The following is a 20,768-nucleotide window of genomic DNA, read 5'->3' as shown; positions in this document are numbered from 1 at the left end:
TTTTTGTAGCTTATGTGAACCAAGTGATCCCCTGGAAAAAAATAGGAAAATATCTAATTTTGTTTTAAAGGAAGTAATTTTATCATGATAGACTTGCTGTATATTCAATATTGTTTTTCTTTTCTTTTTTAAAGTAAGATAGCTAGAAATTTTTTTCTTGGAAAATTTTAACTGAAGCTTAGGTTTGCTGGTGTTTGTAGCCTTTTCTTCCCTCAGTCAGTGGTAATAAAGTAGGAATTTTTTGATTCAGAGACTCCAAGAAGCAGAGAATCGAAACCAGGAGCTGAGTCAAAGTGTTTCATCAACAACAAGACCTTTGCTTCGACAGATAGAAAATTTACAAGCAACTCTAGGATCCCAGACATCGTCATGGGAGATGCTAGAGAAGAATCTTTCTGATCGGCTCGGTAACTTCCTTAGTACTTTATGTTTGATGCAGGGGGTTTCTGTCTTGTGTGTAGAAGTAGAATAGTGGTATGACATTGAAACTCACCTGATCTCATGCTGACATTTGCGTCTAACATGTTTAGGTGTGTCTCTTCCCCCTTTTCATGGATTCCTCAGTTAGGACTCTTTTAAAATGTTTTTTCTTACACAGCGTGTCACATACTTTACTGCCTGCCATTTCATTTGTTGTGTTTATGTGGGGATGGTGTGTTTGTATGTGCACGTATGTGTGACAATTCATGTACCCACATGTATGTGCAGGTGTGTGGAGGGCAGAGGTTGATAAGTGTTATTTTCTGAAATGCACAAAGAACTTAACACTCCAAAGGGTTGAGTTCAGTTCAGGGCAACTTCCCTGTTCTGTTAATTAAACTTTGGGACATTGAAATTGGCTGAGGGAAATTACTGAATAGAGAATATTACTCTATTCATATACTTCTAGCCTAAACACATAAGATTTTTTTCTTTTTTTTTTTCCAGATCTGGCAACTGAACGCAGGGCCTTGCGCTTGCTAGGCAAGCGCTCTACCACTGAGCTAAATCCCCAGCCCCCACACATAGGATTTTAAAAAGTTAGAAACATTTCATTAGTGCAGTCCTTTGATTTCTGAGTGTTAGTCTGGGTGTCTGTTCTGTAGTTGAGTCCCCACTTACTTGGGGAAGGATGTCTGCTGTGGTTCCAGAGTAGGAGTCTGGGGAATGAAGCTGCTGTAAGTATCCTTTCAGGAGGGAATGTGGGGTAAAGACTCTCACAGTTTTGAATAAAGGACCAAATATGCAATTACTGGACACGTGAGCATTTATGTTGAGTCTTCAGAAAAAAGGCTCCATTCACAGGGCTTAGAGCTGTGGGAGCAATCCAGTTTATTTACAGCCTTGGTAGCATTTTCGCTTCTCTGTTCTTACTGTGTTTTGTTTTGTTGTAATTTATCATTCATAAATTCTTATATCTCATCATCTCAATTTTCTTTTCCCTGTTGAGAGCTGATGTGGATCATTGTTTCATGTGCTTGTTTTCCACTTGTCCACCCTGTAGGATGAGCTGCTTGCTCATAGCTTTCGCTCATTTTTAAACTAGAGAGTTCTATCTGTACTTTAAGCCTACATGTGTCTTGCATTTATTTTTTTCCAATTTGTACCTTGTCTTTTTTATATTACCAACAAACAACTAAATAAGACAGGGTCTCATATAGCCAAACTGACATCAAAATGATCTGAAACTGGACCTCAAACTCTCTAGGTAGCCAAGGATGGTCTTGAACTCCTCCTGCTTCTTTTGCCAAGTCATGGGTTTATAGATGTACACCACCAACCTTGGTTTATGCAGTGCTGGGGATGAAACCATGGCCTCATGCATGCTAACTAACCAGGGAAGCTCCATCCTTAGCCCATGCGTCTTTCTCTCCTCTCCTCTTTACCTGCCACAGAAGTTTGTTTGAAGGACTCTATTTCGTTGTGCTTTTTTTTTTTTAATTCTATTTGTCTTTTACTAGTCTACGTTTGTCTGGATATGTGGTTGCTCCAGTGCTATTTGTTGACTCATTCCCCTAAATAACTGAATAACAGTGTTTTCAAGTAGATAGGCTGAGGAGAGAATGCTAACTTGTGCATTGAGCAGTGCTGGCTACTTGTCTTTGTCTGGAAACTTGAATCACTAGAAATTTGAGGTCAGAAACGACCTGGTGTCTGATCTTTCCCTGGTGTATGTGTTTGATTTCTTCTTCCTCTGTAACCAGGTGAATCACAGACCTTGTTGGCTGCAGCAGTTGAAAGAGAACGTGCAGCTACGGAAGAACTCCTAGCCAACAAAATCCAGATGTCTTCAGTGGAGTCGCAGAATGCATTACTACGACAGGAAAACAGTAGACTGCAGGCCCAGCTAGAGTCAGAGAAAAATAAATTAAGAAAACTAGAGGATGAAAATAGCCGGTGAGTATATTTATGTGTTATTCTCTGTGGTTCTTGACATTTGGGTCTCAGTGTCATTGCATGGAGTACTGAAAGTGAACACCTTGCAGTATTTAAAGTCAGGGTCATTGTGACATGCGTCAGGCTAGGGAAGGATCCACTTGTAGGTCTTGTGAGGCTGCATGCTATGCTCTACTTATGTTGTGGTTTTCCAGGTAAAGTCCCATCAATATGTATTTTTTAAAAAGAGGCCAATGCCACCAACGAAAGCAAAGGTGGGGTGGGGGTGGCTTTGTAGTCTTCCATTTTTTTTCTCTAAATAAGTATTTGGATTCTCCTAAAACCATGGCCTGTAAAATCATCTATCTGAAATTACATAAAGTCATAATAGATAAACTTTTACCCTTGATTTCTGCTTTTTCTTTCTTTTTCTTTTTTGTTACATTTGAGCTCGGAATGGTGGTACTTAAAATTACTGTTTAAATGTCCTATTTTAAATTTCTGAGTACTGGTTTAAAATATGGGGTTGGGGGAGTAGAACTTTTGAGGCTCGGTGATCTGGAACAGTCAGCTGAAAAGCCTTCAATGCTCAGCTGGTGACAAAATGACTACTGACTGTAACTGGGGTTTGACAAGTGGAGAGGTTTTAATAGTCTGTCCTGTTGTCTTTTTGTTTTGTTTAATTCCCTCTGGTTTACTAGGTACCAGGTTGAATTAGAAAATCTAAAAGATGAATATGTAAGAACACTTGAAGAGGCAAGGAAAGAAAAGGTATTTCCTGGTGTTCGCTCTCCCCAGGGCTTGCATTTAGATGGATGGGATGGCAGCGAGCTGCTGCTGAGTTAAGCTGGCTGAGCAGGAACCTTGTCTTCAGTGGGGAAGGGGCAGCTTGTACTTGACACTCTGAGCTTTGCAGTTGACTCATGCCGGTGCCATGGGCTAGTATCTCAAAATGATCTCGCTGTACTCTCTCCTTTAGACACTTTTGAGCAGTCAGTTAGAAATGGAAAGAATGAAAGTTGAACAAGAAAGGAAGAAAACCATTTTCACTCAAGAAACACTAAAAGAAAAGGTACTAAGTTGTGGTGGTTTGTGCTAATTTGTATAGCTAAGCTGTTGTGGGTGACTGTGGGTTCGTTTAGTAGTACTGACGTCTTAAGTTTTTCCCCTTGTAAAATTTCTGGGCTGAGTGTGGTAGCACTGCAGTGTTCCATGAGAACAATTTGAAGTCATTTGAGTGCATTCAAATTGGTCTGTGGTTAGGTTCTAAATTATAGAAACATTTGCACTTTTAAAAATGCTTGAAATTTTAAAATTTTTGTGATGTCTCACTGAAACTAATGTAGTAAATGGCCCGAAGGCAACTTGAGAATGAATTGGCTTGTACCTTTCTGATTAGTAAATGTAGTGAGGTTTTTGTTGTTGTCATTTATGTTTTGCATGTGTGTTAGTGTATTGTGTGGAAACATGCGTATGTGTGTTTGCATATGTGCAGTTGTGTCTGTGCACATGCATGTGGAGGTCCAAAGTTGATATTGGGTGTCTTCAGTTACTCTCTACTTTGTTTTACTGAGGCAAGTCTCTTGCTGAACCTAGAGCTACTCTAACTAGCTAGCTGTCTCAGGGATCCCATGTCTACCCCCTGGGCACTGGGATTATAGGAAGCTGCTACATTTGCCTGTTTTTTCTATGGATTCTGGCATCTGAAATCTGGTCTCCATGCTTTATGCACTAAGCCGCCTCCTTAGCTCCTAAAGGGAATTTTTACAAAACATCTTTTCTATTCTTAAAGAATTGTAACAAACTGAGAGTTAGCACAGTAAGTTAAAATAAGTCCACAAAAATGGAAATTACCTTTTGAATATATTTGGATGTTTTTTAATTTTTAATTTTATTTTTATTTTATGTGTATACGTGTATGTATGTCTTTGTACCACATGCATACAGTATCCTTAGACGCCACAAGAGGGCATTAGATTCCCCAGAGCAGGTTAGAGGTGTTTCCAGTCACTGTGTCCCTGCCTGGAATTGAATCCTGGTTCTCCTAAGCTGGTACTCTTAACTGCTTAGCCAGCTGTTCAGCCCCCAGGTATTTTGTTTTTGTTTTGTTTTTTTAAGTTAGGTTCTTTCTTTGTAGTCCTGGTTGACCCCGGAACTTACTGTGTAGACCAGGCTGGCCTCGAATTCAGAGAGATTTGCCTGCCTCTGCTCCTAAATGCTAGGATTAAAGGTGTGCACCACCACTGCCTGGCCTTTTTTTTCTTTTTTTTGGGGGGCCATTAAAATAAAATGAATAAGTCAGAAATTTTAGCAATTTTAAGAGTAGTTGGTAATATGTTATATAACTTGGTTAGCTTCTGCAGGCTTTCAACCAAAGCATTCTGATTCCATTTAAAACAAAACCAAACCTGACTAGTATATTACAATATAAATAGATCAAGGCAGGCTTAAAACTAAAAAAAATATTTTTATTGGCTTTGTAAGATTTATTTATTTTATGTATTTGAGTGTTCTGTTTTCATGTACACCAGAAGAGAGTCAGAATCCATTACAGATGGTTGTAAGCCACTATGTGGTTGTTGGGAATTGAACTCAAGATCTTCGGAAGATCAGCCAGTGTTCTTTTTATTTTTTTTTTAAATCACATTTTTTATCTTCTGGCAGATATATATATTTTTTTTTGATTTATTTATTTCATGTATGTGAGTACACTGTTGCTGTCTTCAGACACACCAGAAGAGGTCATCGGATCCAATTGCAGATGGTTGTGAGCCACCATGTGGTTTCTGGGAATTGAACTCAGGATCTCTAGAAGAGCAGTCAGTGCTTTAACCGCTGAGCCATCTCTCCAGCCCCAGCCAGTGTTCTTAACTGTTGAGTCATTTCTCCAGATCCCAGGCTTTGAATTTTAATTTAAAATGTTTTTATTATGTGTACTTTAGTGTGTATGTGTATGTACATGTGTACACGCATCCCCTGTGGGTCAGAGGACAACATGTTAGAGGATAGAACTGTTTCTTTCTCCTTTACCATGAGGGTCATGGGATTGATTGAACTCAGTTCAGGTTTGGCAGCGCCCATCCTTACCTGATGACCATCTTGACAGCTCAGCTCCTAATTTTTAAATGCTTTTCATGCTTCTAAGACTTGTGGCTTTGAGAAATCATATCTGTAACATGTTATGGAGAATGTAAAACCTTTGATTTCATTAATTTTAGAAATTGTTCTTGCTTCCTTTATTTTTTGCTTCTCAGTCTTACAGAGTTTTTTTCCCCCTAAGGAGCACAAGCCGTTTTCCGTTTCTAGTACTCCCACCATGTCACGATCCAGTTCTCTAAGTGGAGTAGATATGGCAGGGCTGCAGACATCCTTCCTATCTCAGGTAATGGCTTACATTTCTCACCCTTGAGTAAGGTTAAAGGCAACATGCAGTTGCCAGATGGACTGTCACCGTGACCTTGTTGGGGAGGGTGGTGCTAATTGAAGGGAAGAAATACACATGATTTTCTCCTTTTGAGAAAACTCAGAGACATTTCAAAAAGCAAGAATGAACGTGATGATAGGACATGTTAATTGTGTGTGTGTGTTCTTCAACTGAATAGGATGAGTCTCACGACCATTCATTTGGGCCAATGTCTACGTCAGCCAGTGGAAGCAATCTTTATGAAGCTGTAAGGATGGGAGCCGGATCAAGCATTATCGAAAATCTTCAGTCTCAGCTAAAGCTGAGGGAAGGAGAAATTAGTCATTTACAGGTATTGAAAAACTTCAGTACGCTGAGGAAGTCCATGAAATAATGAGTCCCAGTTAGTAGTAGTAGCCCTCATTTCACCTGAATTTTGAGCACATTGGAAAAATAATATCAATTGGTAATATATAAAACCCAATTGTGTATTACGCGTATTAATAATAAAAGCTAGAGTCAAATGATTGGTTCTCCTACCCGACTTACTGCCAGAATTAGGTAGATTTATCTGCTCCGTCCTAGGACATGCTGGGGGCCTGTGCCATGGCCTTCCCCAGAGAGGACTAAGGGTATCTAAGAACAGGAATGGCTCCCTCCTTCCCAGCCTTCTTCTCAACAAGAAAAAAGGAAGTGCTGAAACAGCACGCTTGCGTCCTCTTCCTGTGTGTGCACAGAAACAGGTTCTCTAACGTGCTCCTCAAGGATGGGATAACATGAGAGACCTGCACACAGGAGGAACAGCGCAGAGGAGGGAGCTGTATGAAGTCTTGTTCATGAGTTACAGTGATAAGCTTTATACACTGAAAATGAATAGCTCTTCCCATTCTCATTCGCACAGTCTTAACACGGATTGATGTGCTCGCCCAGGCTGCTGTGCTTGAGAGTGCCACCTAGATTTTTCAGAAAGTAGTGACAGCTTTTAGCGATAAGACCTACACAGTTGGGAGGACCACATTAAAGTACGTTCTCATGCCTTTGGCTGCTTCTGATAACATAGAGGAATGGAAATGTGCACTGTTAGAGAAAAATCTGGTTGCATTTTTGCAACAAATCATTGGAATTTTTTCTTTCTTGCTTCGTGAACCCTCTAATTAATAAACTTCTAAAGAAAATTGGGGCCCCCTCTTTTCCCACTACTTTAGGATTATATACTGACATATGTTTGTTTTCAAAAAATGACAACAGAGTATTTTTATGTTAGTAAGAGCATTAAACAAGGTATGTTTTTATTGAAACTATTTTGTGATTATGTTTTTCAGCTAGAAATTAGTAACCTAGAAAAAACTCGATCCATAATGTCCGAAGAGCTAGTTAAATTAACAAATCAGAATGATGAACTTGAGGAGAAAGTGAAAGAGATACCCAAGCTTCGAGTTCAGCTGCGAGTAAGTATTCTTCACTTAGGGATAAATCTAAGATATTTTAATTCAATTATTAAATTTCCTGTTTTTAATTTACATAAAATGCATATGGATGACTTGGTAATTTCGTTGAGAATTAAGGCGTTAGTAGTTGAATAGAGAATGTTAAAGATGACTCTATTGCCTGTGTTACTGTCTGTCTAAACTGTCTGTGTGTGTGTGCCTTTATAGTATTGGACTTGGTGTATGTTTCATCCCATCACTGTAGCATATTGACTGTTAGGGGAGACTCGTCATATGGGATAAATGCCAAGCAACTTAACCCAAGTTAATCAGGAAGACAAAAGGCTCATCAAGGATACTTAAATTCATGGGAAGGAGACTGACTAAATCTTATTTGGAGAGAATTGTACAATTCATGGAGAAATATGGTTTGGCGTGTGTGTGTGTGTGTGTGTCCGTCTGTCTCTAGGTGTGTGTGTGTGTGTGTGTGTGTTGTGTTTCTGTTTGTATGTGTTATATACGTATGTGCTAGGATGCACGCTAGGAGGTGGGAAGAATAAGTAGCTGTCTGGCTCTACCACTCTCTACCCTTTTTTTTCCTTCACACACAGTCTCGCTGAGCCTGGAGCTTGCTGTTTTGTGGGTAGGCTGGCTGACTGGCCAGCTGCTCCAGTGAGCCTCCTCCCAGGTTTGGAGTTACAGGCCTCATGGCTTTTGATGTCAGTGTTAGGCTTAGAAGCAAGGTCCTCGTGTTTGTTCAGCCAGTGCTCCTCCTCACTGAGCCCGCTCCTCACTGAGCCCGCTCCTCAGGCGTCCATCTAACTTTTAATAGCAGTTCCTCTTTTTTGTTCTAGATAGACTGGCTATGAGTTTAACTTTTAAAAGAGACGAGTTTATATTTTTATTCAACTTCTGCAATCTTTTTCTAGTGACTTATAATAACTGTAAATGTTTGTATGATCATTAAAAAATATAAATGTATTTTTTAGGATTTGGATCAAAGATACAACACTATTCTGCAGATGTATGGAGAAAAAGCAGAAGAAGCAGAGGAACTTCGCCTGGATCTTGAAGATGTAAAAAATATGTATAAAACTCAAATAGATGAACTTCTAAGACAAAGACTCAGCTAACTTGTGAAGTTTGTGTTCCATCACACTAATGTAAACACTTATATATAAATGCAGACGTACAATAAATTCTTCTACAGAATTAGAAACTTGGATTTGCTGTAGATTGTAAAAAAAACTTTTTAAAAATTCTTTTATAGTACATAGTGATATTTGCAGTTAAATTATTTTATGTAATATTTGAATTTTATTTTTGAAATTGTTCTTTAAAATTTTATTTTTTAAAGCTTTTTTTTTCTTTTTGGTGCCTTGAACAGCACAGAGATTTATTACTTTATCCACTTATCAGTACAGCTAGGAAAGGAGATTGGTGTTTCGTATTATTGTGGATACATAATTAATTGTATTATATCTAATTTGTATGTGTTTGTACATATTGAGAGATTTACAGAGTAATGTTAACATGGAAATTTTGAAATCTTTCACATTGAAATCTTCAACATATTTCTTAAAAATGTTTTAAACATTTGAGTAAAAAGATTATTAAGCCTATGACTACTAAATTATAAACTAAGGTTTTCCTTTAAAAGCAGAAGTCACACTGACATGTCTAAAATTTAAAGAGTAATTTAAACTTAAAAAATATCTCTGTTTTGAAAATTTATTCCATGTATCTTCCACAATGAAGTATGAACAAATGTGAATGCATTTTGTTACTTATCCAAAGAAAGCTATAAACATTGACTAGGCTTAATTGGGTAGTAGGAAATGTTGCTTATAATAAATTGTGATAGATAGCATCAGTAGCGGATAACTTTGAAATATTTTACTACACTGTTAAATGAATCTAACATAATAAAATCATTAACAAAATTTACTTTTAAAATTAGTCAATTTACTCTTTAAAAATTACTTGTCTAGTTTTGTACAATATTTTCAAACATTAAAAATGAATGTTTTAAAACAATCTGCATAGCGAAACATAAAAGTAATAGGAGTCCACTTAAATTGGGGATTTTGTAATTTTGTGTAGTTTAACATTTTTTCCTTGAACCTTTAACAAATGAAAAAATAGCAAAGAGTAGTATAGAATAACATTCTTTAGAATATAGGTTTTCCCTCTTCCAAATGTTACTTTGTTTAAAAGTTAATCAGGTTGTGTTATAAACCTGTAAAATATTTTGATAGGTTTTATTACTTAAAAATTATTTAATTGCTTTTATCACAGTCCCTCTTTATCTGTTTTTTGGCTTTTTGTGGTTCCAGCCAAGGTAAAAAATAATCCAAAAATACATGGAAATTCCAGAAAGAGCTGATAAATGTCGAGGTGTATGCTGCTCAGAGCAGCCTGCTGGCGTCTCACTTCTGACTCCGTTGTCCGTCCATCCCCAGCCCTTATCAGTCACTGTGCCACCTCAGCTATTGGTCTATTGTAATACGGTGGATGCACTCCTGTTCAGGTACTGGCTCCAAGTGAAGAAGCCAGAGGTTAGCCAGAATAGCTTCCTCTACTGGGATGATGAACGTCAACATTGGCAATTTTGCTGGAAGTTGGGTAGCTTTTAATGTTTCAGACATCCACCTAGGGTCAAAACTGTCTAACCCCCTATGAGAAGATAGGACTTCAAGTAAAAACTTAATTTTAGTTACGTTTTAAACTATGCTCCAGAACACAGCTGTGAGTATCCATCTTGCAGAATGGAGAATTTTTAGGGAATATTCAAGTGACCTTGTGTTTATCTCGTGTTCCTGTGTTTCTGTTGTGGGAGTTCAGATCTGTAGCGTGAATAAATGTTCTTTTGGTGAAAGTAACAGTCATAAAATTAAGTTTCCGTATTTTAGTGGTAGAAAGAAGCCTCATAACTTTTTCATAGCTTTAAATTGTTTTAATATTCAGGGGCAAGATGATAAATCTAATAGCAATAAATATATAGAGTTAGAAGAGACAGGAAACCTGAATTTCAAAATTCTTGGCAAGCATTTGAAACTGGTAGTTTGGGAAATATAAAATACTTTTTAAACAAATAATTTGGGAAATGTGGTGGAGAAAAGATTTTGAAATTAAAATTTCCTGTATTAAATTCTAAATGTTATAATATTAACATTAAATTTTTTCTTGGTCCTTAATAACATTAATAAAATCAGCACACTTAAAATCTTAAAATGTTTTCAACTTATTTATTCATAAAATGACATGCAACCATTTATATTTGCTTCACCTCTAAAGTAATAGCTGATGTTCACACTGCTTTTATTTTGGCTAGAATATACTTAGACCTTTCAATACACTTCAAGTTGATAAGGGGCACTGAATAAATTTCTTGTAAATAACCCAGTAAGTGGCAAAAGACTTATTAAACATTGGTTCTTTAATTAATTTTCTTTGTTATATATTATTGAAAATAATCTACCTATATGCTAGTAAATATTCTAATACATAAAATAGTTTGTAATTAGATGCTTCCATTCTTGGGGGAAGAAAAAAGAAAAACCCCAGGTACTTGGAGTTAAGTGGGCCAGATGTTTGGAGGTGTCATACCCTTGTGCCTCCCTGGGAGGCCGAGAGGAGACTGCTGCTGCTGGGCCTCTCTTGAGAACACTCTATAGCATTTAGCATGTGGAATGTACCAAATCCACGACATTACAATTCAAAATAGTCTAAGTGTGGATGATTTCTGACTTAGAAGATTTTGGGTTTTTGTAGTTAAGTAAATGTAAAAAATATTTAGGAAGTATTTTTCCCATCAATTATTTCACTAATTGAAAGTTTGATTTGGCTTATTAAAAAGCACATGATTTTGGTCTAGAGAGCGCTTGCTGATCTTCCGGAAGGCCTGGGCTCAATTCCCAGCACCCATGTGGTGGCTTACAACCATCTCTATCTCCAATCCCAAGGGATCCAGCACCCTCTTCCTGTGTCCTCAGACACCAGGCACACAGTAGTGCACAGGCATAGATGCAGACCAAACACCCATCCACATAAAGTTAAAAAAAAGTTCTAAATGCACACAACTTGTAGTATTTAAAAGAAAGCCCCCAAATTTTAAGAAGTGGGTTTAACATGTCTTATTTTTACTACTGTTTAGTATTATAGACATGAAAGCTCTAGGGATCGTTTCTCATTCTCATTACAAAAAAGCTGGTCCAAGTTTTCTTATCCTTGGTAGGTTTAAACTAAAAGAAAAAGCTACATATTTTGTACAGGGCTAAAAGTATGAATTTAGCTATAGATTGATATTTTAATTCCAAATGAAGGTAATGTAAAATAAGCATGGATCTGATTTAAATAAAGATTTCAAAGTCTGCTCATAAATGTGATTTTTACCGTAACACTCAGAAGTGCACCTTTGTACACAGACCTGTGTGGTGGGATGTGCCAGAGAGATGTTGAGACTTCCAAGAAAATTGAGAACTACAGAAGATCCCTAGGACTTCCTAAAGCTTTCTTCCCTCACAGCATCAGCTATTTCATTGTAGCGTCCTCACTTTGGCTTGTCACACAATGCCAGGATCCTCACTCAACTGTCCAGTTGCTGAGGATAGCTTAGGAGGTTTTTTAATTTTCCCTGTCTTTGAAGGTAGCTCCCACTAAGGAGACACAAAATGTGTTTTGAAGTTGTTTGAGTAGTTCCTTTATGTTATATGCAGCAACTGGAGAACATTTAGGTCCGTTTCAGTTTTCAAGCATTGCTGCATATTTTTTTTTAATTTTGTTTTATAGTGTAACTGTATCATTCAAGATCCCTTTCCCTCTTATACCAATATCCCTTCCTTCTAGCAAACATTTTTAAATATTATTTCATCCGTGAAGTCTGTTACCTGGATATGTAGATGTATGTGGTGTGATGAGTGGGTGTGCATTGTGTCTGTAGGTGTTTGGTGTGTGTCTTCATGTTTGGGGTGTATATTTGTGCCTGTGTGTGTGTGTATGTAGATGGTGTGTACCCCTCAAGTAAGTGATCGCATCATTTTCTAATCAGTAATGTGCAGTGTACAAAAACACCATCAGTTATAGCAAGTCCACTGAGTCATCTTTGTAGTCCATGAAGTAACTGAAGCTAAGGACAAAAAAATCACTTACTATCTCAGGGGTTTGTTACAGAAACTGAAAGCTAACAAGGCTAGCTTATTCACTCAGTTTTCTGCACTTGATCTTAGCCAAAAGGCTGAGAAGCAATTCACTCAATTTTCTGTTGGTGGTATTTGAGTTTATGTTAATATCATTTTATGCCAGGTGGTGGTGGCACTTGCCTTTAATCCCAGCAGTGGCATCATTGAGTTTGAGGCCTTCTTGGTCTACAGAGTGAGTTCCAGGATAGCCAGGTCTACACAGAAAAGTCCTGTCTTCAAAGATCATTTTCAAGAGTCAAAATTTAGGGGCTGGAGAGATGGCTCAGTGGTTAAGAGCACCTGACTGCTCTTCCAGAGGTCATGAGTTCAATTCCCAGCAACCACATGGTGGCTCACAACCATCTGTAAAGAGATCTGATGCCCTCTTCTGGTGTGTCTGAAGACAGCTACAGTGAACTTATATATAATAAGTAAATAAATCTTTAAAAAAAAAAGTCAAAATTTAAATTTTTATATATTTTGAGGAAACTGGAAATAGCTATTACAGTAATATAAAACTCAGTCTCAAAAAAAAAAACTCAGTCTCATTTTTAAATTCCATATCTTGCTTCCTATGAATCGCAGCAACTCCTTGATATGTTAGTATCTAAAAGCCCCATGTAGACAGCATGCCAGCGTGATTAGCTTATCTTTACAATTAGGCTGGTCTGTGTTTAGCAGACGTTTTACCTGCTACGTGTTCTTGTTTTTAACTGTGTATTATTGCACCTCAAGCTCCTTTTAAAGTTGATTTAAAATAACCATAATCGGGAGGCAAAGTTTAGAACAGAGACTGAAGGAACACCCATTCAGAGCCTGCCCCACATGTGGCCCATACATATACAGCCACCCAATTAGATAAGATGGATGAAGCAAAGAAGTGCAGGCTGACAGGAACTGGATGTAGATCTCTCCTGAGAGACACAGCCAGAATACAGCAAATACAGAGGCGAATGCCAGCAGCAAATCACTGAACTGAGAACGGGACCCCCGTTGAAGGAATCAGAGAAAGGACTGGAAGAGCTTGAAGGGGCTTGAGACCCCATATGAACAACAATGTCAAGCAACCAGAGCTTCCAGGGACTAAGCCACTACCTAAAGACTATACATGGACTGACCCTGGACTCTGACCTCATAGGTAGCAATGAATATCCTAGTAAGAGCACCAGTGGAAGGGGAAGCCCTGGGTCCTGATAAGATTGAACCCTCAGTGAACGGGATTGTTGGGGGGAGGGTGGTAATGGGGGGAGGATGGGGAGGGGAACACCCATTTAGAAGGGGAGGGGGAGGGGTTAGGGGGATGTTGGCCCGGAAACTGGAAAAGGGAATAACAATTGTAATGTAAATAAGAAATACCCAATTTAATAAAGATGGAGAAAAAAAATAACCATAATCACATGTTTAGCAGCAACGGGAAAGCCGCATTTCCTGAAAAATAACAAAACCAGGATGATACCAAATAGGCTGAAAAAGTCTCCTAAAGTCGCTGCTGTGGTCCCATTGCACAAAGGCCGGGTTCCACTGCCTTTGCCATGCTTACTGTGCTTACCAGAGTGCTGCTTAGTAGCTGAGTTAAGAGCACGGTACTATTTCAGAGGACTGAGTCCAAGCCCTAGGACACACAGCAGCTAATAATTAACTCCCAATTCCACAGAGCTGATGCCTTCTTCTGTGTGTGTGTGTGTGTGTGTGTGTGTGGTAATATGTTGACATGTTATTTACATGTGCCAAACATACATTAAAGAACATTACAGGTTTTTTTAATGAATTTTTAAAGTTTTTATGTATGTTTATTTTGCGTGCCGACACATATTGGCATACTGAACAGGATATATGTTAAGCATATATATATTAAATTATATTAAACAATTTTATTTATATATATGAATGCATATATATTAAATACAAATTATATACACACACATATGCACACACATATAAAACACAGTGTCTGCTAGATGGTCTGGAACTTGCTGCATAGATCAAGCTGGCCTCAAACTTACAAAGATCCACATGCCTTTGCCTCCAAAGTGCTAGCTGGGATTGTAAAAAGGCCTTCCCTGACATGTCCGGTCCATGTGTGTGTTGTATGTTACTGGAGATTGAGCCTGAGGGTCTTACACATGTTAGGCAAGTACTCATCTCCATGGTCACTAAGTTGCCCTGGTGTCTTGAACTTTGTTTTCTCCTGCCTGAGTCTCTGGAGTAGCTGGAAATGGATGCCTGAACCACCAGTTCTGGTTTTAGTTCTCATAATAGCATCTTAAAATTTCTCTATAAGACATGCAAGCAAGCCCTGTCAATTGTATGCATCTGAGCGTGTTTATTTTGGCACCATTAATCAATATAAGCTGGGCCTTTTCATTTATTGGTATTCTATAGTAGGGTGTGAGAACAGCCAGGAAGTCAGAAAACAAAGTTAGTGAGTGGGCTCTCTCCTTCTGGGTTGTTGACTCAGGTCATCAGGCTTACTTCTGCAAGCGCTTTGAAAATTCTGAGCCATTTGAATCAAAATTTAACGGTTGTCTCTATCATGCTTCCGAAGGCCTGCTGCAACTGCAAGGTGCCAAGAATGGTTAAGAATGGGAGATGCGCATACATGTAATTATGATCACCTACACAAGCAGAATAGAAATAATTATGAAAGAGCAAAAACAAAAGTTAAGAGTAGCCATTGAACTTGGACAGTTCACGGACAGGTAAAATTCCCTGGAATCTACAGTATTTTCACTACCCACCAGAAAGTGCCTCGCTACATTCAGTCTCATTTGAAAATCAGGGCAGCAACTGCTTAGAATGAAAACAATAAAATTACAACCCTAGGTGATGTGTAACAGCTCCGTGGTCCGCCTGCCTACTCTCTGGTGCTGGAGAGGAGCAGTCAGGGACTTGTAGCCCGGTGTCCCTGGTCCGGGAGGGGATGGAGGCGGGTGTCCTGCAAGGATCAGGCGGCGGGTCCCAGGCTGTCTCAATCACTTTGGCTGATGGGTGTCCAACAGTCCCCTCCAGACACTTTGGTCGCTGGGTGTGGTCAAGGCATTCGGGTCCGCCCTTGAGCCCGGAGCCAAGGTGTCGTGTCTGCTCCCGGGCGCCCCCTGGCCCGACTTGGGCGCCGGAGGTTTCCGGTTCGCGGCCGCCGGCGGTGACGTCTCGTTTGCTCCCGAGCCGCCCGCGCCGCCGCTCCCTAGCCAAGCTGCAGGTGGGCCCCGCGCTGTCTCCGCCTGCTCCCGGCGGGCGCCTGCACCTCCGTGGGCCCGCAGCCGGATGCTGGGACCCTGATCCCGTCCCGCCGCCTTCAGTTGGTTACCGGAGCCGATCGGTGACCGTAGGCAAGGGAGATACCCGGCCAGGCCTGTCCTGTTCCCTAGATCCCCATGCTGGGGCGGAGTCGCTTCTCCAGATCTTCCCCGGCCGGCACACCTGGGACCCGAGCGTCTTCTAGGACAGCAGCTCCCCCAAGCAGCCGGGACAGGGGTTGGCTGCTGCTGGGTGCGAGGGGCTGACCCCACCTCACTGGGAGGGGTTGACGTTCTGCAGACAGCCGAGGATCGCCACAGAAGGGTCCCCACCTCGGCGCTTCAGGCAGCCAATCCCTGTCTGAGCTCTATCTGCTTGCCTACCTTGGGACTTGATAGTCTGAGTCCCAGATGCACTTAACTTTTCATCTGTCCACTGCCTGCTGTGTTGCCGAGCAATGCCCTAAGCCATTCATGTGGTAGTCTAGTAACCCCACGCCTCATATTTTACGCTGTTCAGATTTTTACCTTTTTTTCCCCCTCTTCTCCTTTTAGGCCTGTGGAAATCCAATCAAGCCATACACGAGTGGAGCGCGCTTGGCCGTTTTGTGCAAGAAGACGCGGTAGCCTTGCCGAGTCTTGCCAGAGAACTCAACTCCAAGAAGGCTTTCTGCCAGGCCCTGAAGTTGTACTTTAATGCACCATAGGGAACCCAGCGTATGCAAGTGGGTACGTGCCCTCCCTTGCAAAAGCCAACTGTCTGATCTGCTTCTTTAGATTTTCCCCATGGCTAAGGGTTACTTTTTTCCATGAATGGTCAAGTTTTGTTAACCAGCAGAACGCATTGCAGAGCCGTGGATTTGGATAACCGAAATTCTGGACCTACTCTTCCTAGCAGTGACTTAGAGGGTGAGTTCAAGGGCTGGGTGGCCTGCTGTGATCCCGAGGTTGGCACTGGCCCAGGCAACCCTGGGAATCAGAGAGCAGGATTACTGAAATGGGAACCGGGAACAGCCTTTGGTCCTAGGAATGTTTTCTCTGCTAATTATCCTGTTGTTCGGGATTGAGTGATGTCGGTGTGAAGTGAACTACCTTCTTCCTGCTCGCCACTGGTGTCCGTGAGTTACTATGTCCAGGGGCCCCTGCACTTTACTTCACTTTGAGAGATTTAGTATTCGTTCTCTAAGGAGAATCAAGCATCCTGAGACTGGGCCTCTGGCTAGAGATTTTCTGGTTAAGTTATTTTTACTCTTAGTAGTTCCTTTATATTAAAATAGCAACTGGTCTCTTGTGGCATGCTTTTAAGGTACTGTACTTTATTTCTCTGAGGTTTTAAGCATCAGCAGCTTCCGGGTGACTCTGAGGATTAAAGAGGTCCTTATTTTCATTATTAAGTAGTTATTTTTATCAATATGCATTCCCCCCCCCCCCCCCGACTACAGACAGGGTTTCTCTGTGTATCCCTGGCTGTCCTGGGACTCGCCACTGCCTGGCACTCAATATACATTTTTGAATTTTCTAAAATTGCTTGTAATTCACTGTTAGATCAAGGCCCCTTGGATTTACAAGGGTTAGCAACACAGCCTTCAGGGCCTACAATGCAAGGAACCTTTAATTACTTACTCAGCAAAGGACTTGTTCCCATGATCTTCACCGTTTTAACCTTATGACCCCATAGGCCTGGAACTTGAACAGAGCATTCTATTTGTAAACATCAGTGAAGGCTGGTTTGGGAAGTTGTGTCGTCCTTACAGCCTTACAAAGGCCTGGCTTTACTATGGAATGCCCAGGGTATGTCCAGTTATCTTTTTAGAAGAGACACTGAGGGAAAGCAGCTTTGTCAATAGTGGGGCAGAGTGGTGTGAGTTTGTCGGGGATATATAGGAGAAACTGACCCAAGAAATTTATCCTTTCCTGGGTGGGTGAGCGGAAGTCCAGTAAATTCTTGGTCACTGTTATTTCTCCTAATGTTAATACTTTGTTCAGTCTTGTGTAGGAAATTTTTAAAGGAAATTTTTTCCCCTTCTGAAGCTCTGACGATGTTAGCTTATGAGAGAAACTGACAATAAACAATTGACAGGAAAAAACAAAACCTACAAACCTTACTGTGTGCCCAATAAATGTGAAGGGGGGGAGGGGAGACAGGACAGCTGAGCCTTGTGAACAGCTTTAATAGGTGCCTGGGCGGGCGCCTGTGGAGTGGGAGGTGGTTCAGGCTAGGGAGAGCCGACGCCAGAGAGTGTGTGCAGCTACCTGAGTTGTCTTGCTATCTACAAGATACAGACCTATGCAGTCCTCTTTCTTGGGCACACAAAGGGATGATATGAGATAGAGAGACCCATGTCTGCATCCACTGTTTACTAATGAACACAGATGCAAATTTCCTCCTTCCTTCCTTCCTTCCTTCCTTCCTTCCTTTCTTCCTTCCTTCCTTCCTTCCTTCCCCTCTCTCTCCCTCCCTCTCTCCCTCTCTCTCTCTTTCTTTCTTTCTTTCTTTCTTTCTTTCTTTCTTTCTTCCATTCTTTCTTTCTTTTCTTCCTCTCTTTCTTTTTTCAGTTTTACAAGACAATAGTATTTTGGGGCCATCCCTGGACCTGAGAAGTTCTTCGGTCTCTGAATAATCAACTCTGAAATGTGCAAAGTTGGAGTGGGATATATTCCCACACTTGAATGAATTCCTTGCTCCTAGCACAGTGCTTAACACATAGCGAGTCCTCAATAAATATTTGGTGAACAAAGGAACATGATTTGGTGACGTAGCAAAATATGGAGTAATCCTACTTAGCAATTTAGCTTTTAAAGGGAGTTTATTTATTTACTGCACCGTACTGGGGACCGAGCACAGGACCTCTTGTGTGCTAGACAAGGACACTACCACTAAGCTACATTCCCAATGCTAAAGATGGCTTTAAAAACTTTTAAACAATCTACTGCTTTAAATTTATTCCTTGGGGATTTCACAATACATCCGGTGTATTTCAAAAGTGTTCACTCCCAACAACTTCAATCCCCTGTCTCCTAAGGGGAAATGTAGACCTGGCTGGCTTTGAACTCACAGAGATCCTTCTTCCTCTGCCCAAGTGCTGGAGTAAGGTGTTTGCCACCAGTCCTGTCTGAAGGGGCTTTCTTTTTTCGAGACAGGATTTCTCTGTGTAGCTCTGGCTGTCCTAGCTCTGGCTGTCATTCTGTAGACCAGGCTGGCCTCCAAGTCACAGAGGGAGTTTCCTCCTGCTCCTGCCTCCTGAGTGCTGGGATGAAAGGCGTGCACCAGGGCCCAAGTTCTTAATGAAGATGTTTGCGCTTGGATCTCTAGGTCTGCAGGTTGCTATGTTAATGCTGCTTGTCTTTGGAGTACTGCTTCATGAAGTCCCCCTGAGTGGCCAGGACGAGGCTCATCCTGAGGCTGACAGAGTGCCCGGCGAAGCCCTCTATGACTACTCCAGCCTCCGCCTCCCAGAGGAGCACATTCCCTTCTTCCTGCACAGTAACAGGCATGTTGCCTCTGTGTGCAGGGAGGATTCCCACTGTCCGTATAAGGTAGCGCTTATCTTCTCCACAGCCATTTTCTTGTGTTTAGCATGCTATGCTTTTGTTCGTTTTAGTATTTGCATCCTTATAGTTTTAAAGTTAATTTTTTGAGGTTAGCCTACAGAGGTGAGGATGGTGCTGCCTGTGATGTTCTCTCATTCATACAGGGATGCGTTTCATGATGGCACTGTCTTAAGTATGTTCGTACCTCGCTCTCATTCATTCAGGGGTGCGGCTTAGGCTGGCTTGTTACTGTGCTTCGTAAGCCACAGCTGAAGCTGGACTTCTCCCTTCACCAGGAGACTATCACTGTTTTCATTACATGTAATATTCTGAAGGGACGAAAATTGGCTTAAAACCATAGCCCACTCACAAGAAGGAAACCTATCATTAAAACCACTGAGAAAATTGACTGATCAGCTTAAGCTATCTATGGTTTCTGAAAAACCCGAGAAAGTGGATGAGACTGCGAGAAAGTGGATGAAACTGTGCGAGGAAAAGAACATTTTCTCAGAGTAAAGAAAGAATGTCACACCTCTCCTTTCTGCCCTTAGGAGGCTTCTTAGCCCTTCCTTTCAGCAGTCACACCTCAGCCTTGGCTCTAATTGAGTGAGACTGTGAGCTTGGAAAGGCCTCAAACGGAACCCATTAAGACATCTCCGGAGGCCTTAGAGATCAAAGCGGACCATTGTAAGACGCTTCCTTTCCCATGCTGCTGGCACCGGAAGCATATGGAATCTGACCAGTGTGGCTCCTGGGCCTTGCAAAAGGGCCCTGGCCTCCAGGGCTGGAGGGCTCTGACCTTGTGCTGCTTCTGCTGATCTTGATTGATGACCGAAGTTACCCAGCCATCCTTTTCTCGGAATTCTTTTAGTAACAGAAATGCCAAAGGATATGTTCCCCCCACCCCCCCCACCCCCGTAGTTACTGGTTATAGAATCTGTTTGCTTTCTGAGGATGACAGGGGACAGCACCTTAAGATACCTCAGGAAATCCTAATTCAGGTTGTCTTTGGTGGTCCAGCTGAAGCCTGGACTTAGGTTATGGAGCAGACACGAAGGAGTGAATAAAGACACTTGTGGAGGCTCTTGAGCCTGCCCCTCCCAGAATGTTATGATATATGGATATATACCGTTAGATATATGTGTGTACCATTAAACATACATGTGAACATTCTGTCACGAATGGTCATAGTGTCTCTCTTACCATCAGAAGAAATGAGTCTATTCTAAATGTACACATTTCATGTTCTAGAAACACTTAGAGAGTCTAAATTCCTGCTGGGGGTATGAGAAGTCCTGCACACCAGAGTCTAGATTTGGCTCCCCCATTTGCAGCTATGTGGACTTGGGATGGTAAGTCTCCTTCTGGAAGCCCCTCCTCACTTCTCAGTTCTTTGAATTGCATCTTGATTGTGCCCTAGTTCCCGGCTAGACTCTCAGGAGAGAATAAGTCCTGCAGATGCTAATATGCATATCCAGAGAGGAATATCTGTTATTTCTTCTGTCTGGGGGAGAAACATCATTGACTATAGAAACACCTCCCCCCACCCCCACCCCCCCATATATGCTAGGAAGATGTATGCTTGGAGATAATAGTATCGGTAGTTCCTTACAGATTCTGAAAGAATAGCTAACCA

At 41.0% G+C, this 20,768-nt stretch overlaps 2 protein-coding genes and 1 non-coding gene across 18 annotated transcripts in view; all 3 read left to right on the top strand.

Moving 5' to 3' along the window:
• Tmf1 (TATA element modulatory factor 1) overlaps positions 1–11,568 on the top strand; it is a 29,037-nt gene extending 17,469 nt beyond the window's left edge. For 3 of the 6 annotated variants that reach the window (XM_063285388.1, XM_063285390.1, XM_063285391.1), the window contains 9 exons: positions 251–407; positions 928–963; positions 2,184–2,376; positions 3,057–3,126; positions 3,335–3,427; positions 5,636–5,737; positions 5,958–6,110; positions 7,081–7,206; positions 8,175–11,568. In XM_063285388.1, the coding sequence (XP_063141458.1) occupies positions 251–407; positions 928–963; positions 2,184–2,376; positions 3,057–3,126; positions 3,335–3,427; positions 5,636–5,737; positions 5,958–6,110; positions 7,081–7,206; positions 8,175–8,318 (1,074 nt within the window). In that variant the 3' untranslated portion in view covers positions 8,319–11,568. Of the gene's footprint in view, positions 1–250; positions 408–927; positions 964–2,183; positions 2,377–3,056; positions 3,127–3,334; positions 3,428–5,609; positions 5,738–5,957; positions 6,112–7,080; positions 7,207–8,174 lie in introns of those variants that run through there. The other 3 variants (NM_053671.2, XM_039106907.2, XM_063285389.1) reach the window with 3 other exon arrangements.
• On the top strand, positions 768–898 carry LOC120102630 (small nucleolar RNA SNORA36 family). Its single transcript, XR_005504257.1, has one exon. It is a non-coding gene; the product is annotated as a small nucleolar RNA SNORA36 family (small nucleolar RNA).
• Positions 11,569–14,954: 3,386 nt separating the features above from the next.
• The window catches only part of Eogt (EGF domain specific O-linked N-acetylglucosamine transferase), a 37,657-nt gene continuing 31,843 nt past the window's right edge, over positions 14,955–20,768 (top strand). For 2 of the 11 annotated variants that reach the window (XM_039108043.2, XM_063286451.1), the window contains exons 1-4: positions 15,426–15,564; positions 16,157–16,510; positions 18,915–19,138; positions 20,384–20,484. In XM_039108043.2, coding sequence (XP_038963971.1) covers positions 16,411–16,510; positions 18,915–19,138; positions 20,384–20,484 — 425 coding nt within the window. In that variant the 5' untranslated portion in view covers positions 15,426–15,564; positions 16,157–16,410. Of the gene's footprint in view, positions 15,065–15,364; positions 15,855–16,156; positions 17,393–18,914; positions 19,139–20,383; positions 20,485–20,768 lie in introns of those variants that run through there. The other 9 variants (NM_001009502.2, XM_008763145.4, XM_017592766.3 and 6 more) reach the window with 9 other exon arrangements.

The sequence above is a fragment of the Rattus norvegicus genome, chromosome 4 (assembly GCF_036323735.1).
Source record: "Rattus norvegicus strain BN/NHsdMcwi chromosome 4, GRCr8, whole genome shotgun sequence".
Classification (NCBI taxonomy): Eukaryota; Metazoa; Chordata; class Mammalia; order Rodentia; family Muridae; genus Rattus; species Rattus norvegicus.
Note: the sequence above shows the minus strand (reverse complement) of the source record. Positions and strands in the feature narration are given on the sequence as shown.